The sequence below is a fragment of the Propithecus coquereli genome, unplaced genomic scaffold (genome assembly GCF_000956105.1).
Source record: "Propithecus coquereli isolate 6110/MARCELLA unplaced genomic scaffold, Pcoq_1.0 Scaffold1, whole genome shotgun sequence".
Lineage (NCBI taxonomy): Eukaryota > Metazoa > Chordata > Mammalia > Primates > Indriidae > Propithecus > Propithecus coquereli.
The window spans coordinates 18845162-18850424 of NW_012133857.1; the positions used below are offsets into that span (position 1 = coordinate 18845162).

Consider the following 5263-nt stretch of genomic DNA (forward strand, 5'->3'; position numbering starts at 1 on the left):
GAGCGATCCACCCGCCTCGGCTTCCCAGAGTGCTAGGATTACAAGTGTGAGCCATCCTGCCCGGCCATGAAACCATTTTAATATACGTGGGGAGAACATACAAACACCACACAGAGAGTAGCCTTGGCTGGGAATTGATTTTTTTTTTCTAGTCAATGTTATAATGACATTGAATGAAACAATGTTATTTAAGGACTTACTGCATATAAAAAAGACTTGAGTGTCAAAGGCAAAATCATTAACATGTTCAGAAGAAAATATAGGCCATTATCCACATGACCCAGGGGTAAGGAAAGATTTCTTAAAGAAGACACAAACAGTATTTGCCATTCAAGCAGATAAACTCAACGATTAAAGTTAAGAAGACTTAGGCTTCAAGAAACAATGAATAAAGTGAAAAGGCAAGCAACAAATTATAAAAAAGATGTGTAACACACATAACTATTAATATCCAGAATATATATAAAACCCCTCAAATTATTAATAGTAAGAAAACACAAGGCTTGAAGGAAAAATAGGCAAAAGACATGAACAGGAACCAACATTACAAGAAATAAATTTACTTTTAATTTACATTTCAGGAAAATACAAGCTAAAATCACAATACTATTTTACACCTACCAGATCTGGCCAATTTTTGCCTAAGTCTGACTATACCAAATACTTGTGAATATGTAAATAAATGGGAACTCATTGCTATTGGGGGGTATAAATTGGTACAACTACTTAAAACAACAAGGCATTACTCTTGTAAAGCCAGTCATGTGCATATATTGATTCAATAATTCTACTTTTAGAGATAGAGAAAATCTTGTACATGTACATCAAGAGATATGTAGAAGAATTTTCACAGTAGAGACAATATTTAGACTTAGGGATATGTCTCTCTCTCCTGCTTTTTTTATATTAAAATCAGCTTTAAGAATTAACCTCCCACAAGCCAAAAGAGAGATCAACATAATTTTACTTAGTTTACAATCTCCCTGTAGGAAACTAAAACTTCCCTGGATTTTTCAGTGCTCCTGTAAAAAGCCCGAGCCTCCTAATATGCAGAAATGTATATGATATAAAGAGAATGTTTGCTTCCGTTTCCCCCCAAAATGTTTTATTCTTCACATACCTTAAGAATTAGATCTGTAGCCATTTATCTAGTTAATTGCTCTGATCCACAAGGATAATAAAACGTCTCTTATCTCCCTGAGAGCATCAAGTGGGTAGAGCAAGAAGGCCAAGAGGTAAAAGCACAGATAGATTCTTAGGTTAAGTCCTGAGATGCCAAGACGACTGGAAAGCTATCTTTCTAGGCATTTATATTTCAAAGTGGAATGAGTTCTCAGGAATTTGGAGATGTTTCTTGGTCTAAGAGAGCTAACTGGCTCCTAAAAGAGATTTTATTTATATACGAAAGGGTTGGAATTAATATTCATTACATTTCAAGGAGACACTTTCAGGAGGGAAGGGAAATAGCTGCCTCCTTCCCCTGTATAAGCAAAGAGAAACCATTTGTCTTTATCCCTTACCTATGGAGTATACAGCTACTCATAGGACAAGTAACCTGACTCTTGTTACACTGCCCTAGGGAGTAAGGATTAGGGCAAATTAGGGCCAATACATTTACTACTTACTGTGAAGTATTCACAAAATCTGTCTCTGATCCAGAACACCTTGTGTGCATATTCCAGATAAAATTCTTAAAAACCCAACATTCCCCAGTGCACCTCCCACTATCATGAAAACTAGGAAGAAAGCAACTATAGTTAAGATAATTCCCAGTGAGGTTTGCTGGAAAAGAGGTAGCCACACAAAATAATTAGGTACATTAGATTTAGGAAGTATATCCTTGTGGATGCCAATGCCCTTTAAGATCTAGGATTTTACTTTACTACTTGATTATAGGAAGACCCAGTCCCCCATGAACATAATATAATACCTGGTCAGGTAAGAACAAAATGCCACTATCTTTCCTATTCTGATTCTCACTATTAGGAACTGAACAGATATTGTAATTTTCTGATAAACCCCTTACTGTCTAAACTCTAAATACTCACTCTCTGAAACACAAGAAGAACCAAATACTTTGAGTAACTCAGTATCTCTTCATATCCAAACCTACTATCTAAACTTTCACTTTCTGAACTTAGAAAGTAAATATATTTTGATCATGAGGAATACCTGTATTATAGTCAGGCTTTCAAAAGAACACAAGAAATGTAAATGTCAACAAAAAATTACGTTCATATAAAGTGAGAGAGCTCTAAGATACCTTGCCCAAAGGATTCTAGCCTATAGGTCAAAAATTCTTACATGTTTTGTAACTCTATTTATAGGTTTTGTACACAATCTAACTTTCCAATTTGTAAGTAAGAGACTGATTAAGCATATACACACAAACAATGAAATTCCATTTAGCCATTAAAAATGAAATCACAAGTTCTGAAAATCACTGATTAAACCTCCATTTGACTACCTGGAAACTGAGGATCAACAAAGTGAGAAGTAAAAAGTCACCTGTTGAAAAACTTGTATTAAATGGTACACTGGTGCCAAAAAGTTCTCTCCCTCTCTACTGGAATTCCCACCAACATTTAAACATGATCTCATCTATTTCATGTTTAAAGAAAAGTAACCCTGGAACAGCTTCTGCAACCACCTCCCTTCCTTCAGCTAAACCATGCATATTGATATTACGTATTCATTTTCCATTCACTCCTCAACCCATAATAATCTGATCTCTGACCCAATCCCTCTACCCAAACGAGATATACTCAATATCTACTAAATTGGATACCACTTTGTCAATATCCCTTAAATCAGTCTCTTCTTACATCATTATTCTTACCTTTCTTATCCAATCCATGAACATCTCTAATGTAATAATTTCCTATCTTATCTCCTCCCTTCAATGTATTCTCTATTGAGTAACCATAGTAAACTTTCAAAACACAGACCTTATGTTGCATACACATTCAAAGCCCCATCGACTTCCTTTAAAATCTTTCAAAACCTACTGCTCTTAGGATCAAGTCTAAACTCCCAAACATTTGAACACTGCCTGAATGAAACTATAAGACATAGATCCCTACTACTGTCCCACAACTACTCTAGTGTTCTTTTATCTCTTCAACCTCACCAAGTTCCTTGTTCTTTTTGGATCTTCAAATATGCCACTGTCTCTACTGGAACAAACCACATCTATCTGAATAGCTCTGTTCATTAGTCTGTATAATATAGGAAAACAAGAGTCTTTTTTCATTCTTTACTAAACTATATACCCTGCATAAGAAAATGATACTCAAAAACATATTTGGTGACTATCACATTCATAATCAGAAAGTGCAATAAAGATACTTATGGGGAAGACTGGTCTGTTGAAGGTCTGATATCAAAAAAATAAATAAATAAATAAAGTACCAGAGGCCATAGTAAACACTGTTAAACTAAAAGGTAGCACAAAGACAGAGACCGTGTGGTACGTTCAGAGGTAAAAATAAAATGAACTGAAATATGAATATGATCACATATTAATATGGACATTTATAAGGAAGAATGAACACTTTAAAACCTTTCACTCACAAGTTTTTCTTTCTCTAGTTTTTGCAGTAAATTCTCCATGTTATTTCCAATTCTTGCCTTTTCTACAACTTCATAAAGGCTGCAATACATTCCATTCTTCAAAACTGACAAAAGAAAAAATACACAGTAAATATCTAAATGAAGTCTGCTTCTTATATATTTTAGTAAAATTAAATTAGTTTACCTTCATTTGGACCTAAGTATGTTTCCTTATAAAACAGTGCTGGAGGGATTTTCTGTTTCAGATGATCAAGACTCATGACTGTTTCAACATCTAATTTCTCAGGACTGAAAGAAAATTGAAAAATTATGTTTGCCTTACCTGTATTTTTAACTCTAACAATGTTATCATGAACAAAGAAAATATACTTGATGGAAAACAGAGGGCATTATTTATTAATATCTCACCTTATTCTAAAGAGGATTTGACATGGGAAGTCTAGATATATAATAGGTAGATAATAGCCTGGCAGTATTACCAACCTTCCTTCCTTAACCCAGAAGTTAAAAGGCTGTCATTTTATTAAAGACAATTCAAGAATAAACTGTTCATCTTCAAACATTTACAAAGGCCTATATTTACTGTGTTGGCAGCAAAGGGTCATTTTAGATCTTTTTATCCCAACACGTTGCATAGGAATGAAAACAGCCTGTATATGTTAACTTACCACATCAAAGCTCTTTCTGACAAAGTGGTAATTTTTCAGTTTATCAGATTCGAATTGTTAAATGAAAAATGTATCTAATTAGGACAAAACTTTGAAAAATTATTTTTCAGATTTAAAATCACCAAGAAAAAATTTTTTTTATCATAAATGTGTATGACTAGCCTATCCTCAAATCAAGACAGAGAAGTACAGGGTTCGCACTGCCAATTAATTCATAACGCCAATTCTAAAGTTATCAAATCAACCTTTTAAAAACAAACCAACATTTATATTTAAGTTCTTATGGACCAATATAAAATTTAAATATGAAAAAGAAATAAAGGGAAAAAAGCTAAAGAAACTGATACAATTAGCAACCACGAATTGCTCTTTTAACATACTTACAGCTTGATAGGCAAAAAAGCACGAGTGGCTGACCTCAAAGAAACGTAACACAGAAGCTTTCCTTTATTTAAAAGCTGTCCTTTCCACAAGGTATAATTATATTTATCTAAATAAAAAGAATAATGACACAGTTCAGTCTCTCAGCAGCCCACAGAAGTAAATGTACATTTACTGGAAATGAGAGGGAAAATATCTAGCAACAAGGTTTAAGTAGAAAACAAACAAAATTGACATTTCTATTTATAGAAGATGAAATACTAAGACTTTAATTTCAGATATCCTCTCCCCTACAAAATCATTCTAGCTACAAAGAGTAACAAATTTATCTGTCTAAACATCATTATCAGAAAGCTGACAACAAAGACAATATAATTATTTCTCTCTTATTCCTCCCCCACTTCCCGGAGACTATATTAGATCTAGTTGACTATATCAATGTCCACAATGTCTCATATTTTCTATTCATCGTCTTCTCATTATGGAGAAACTTAAAGACAACTAATGTCAATATTAATTTTAAGCTTCTTTAATTCTCTGCTAAATACTACACCTCTGATGAATTTAATATTTTTATTAAAATGCTGTGTTATGAAACTTGTTATGTTTTATTAATACCTTTTCCAATTAAAGTGCTAAAA

General features: G+C 33.3%; 1 protein-coding gene across 1 annotated transcript in view; it reads right to left on the bottom strand.

Annotated features, from left to right (window-relative positions):
- FAM208A (family with sequence similarity 208, member A) overlaps positions 1-5263 on the bottom strand; it is a 56160-nt gene that overhangs the window by 27493 nt on the left and 23404 nt on the right. Inside the window, exons 2-4 of the mRNA XM_012638312.1 lie at positions 4626-4731; positions 3758-3861; positions 3574-3677 (exon numbers count right to left, since the gene is read on the bottom strand). Coding sequence (XP_012493766.1) covers positions 3574-3677; positions 3758-3833 — 180 coding nt within the window. The 5' untranslated portion in view covers positions 3834-3861; positions 4626-4731. The remainder of the gene's footprint in view (positions 1-3573; positions 3678-3757; positions 3862-4625; positions 4732-5263) is intronic.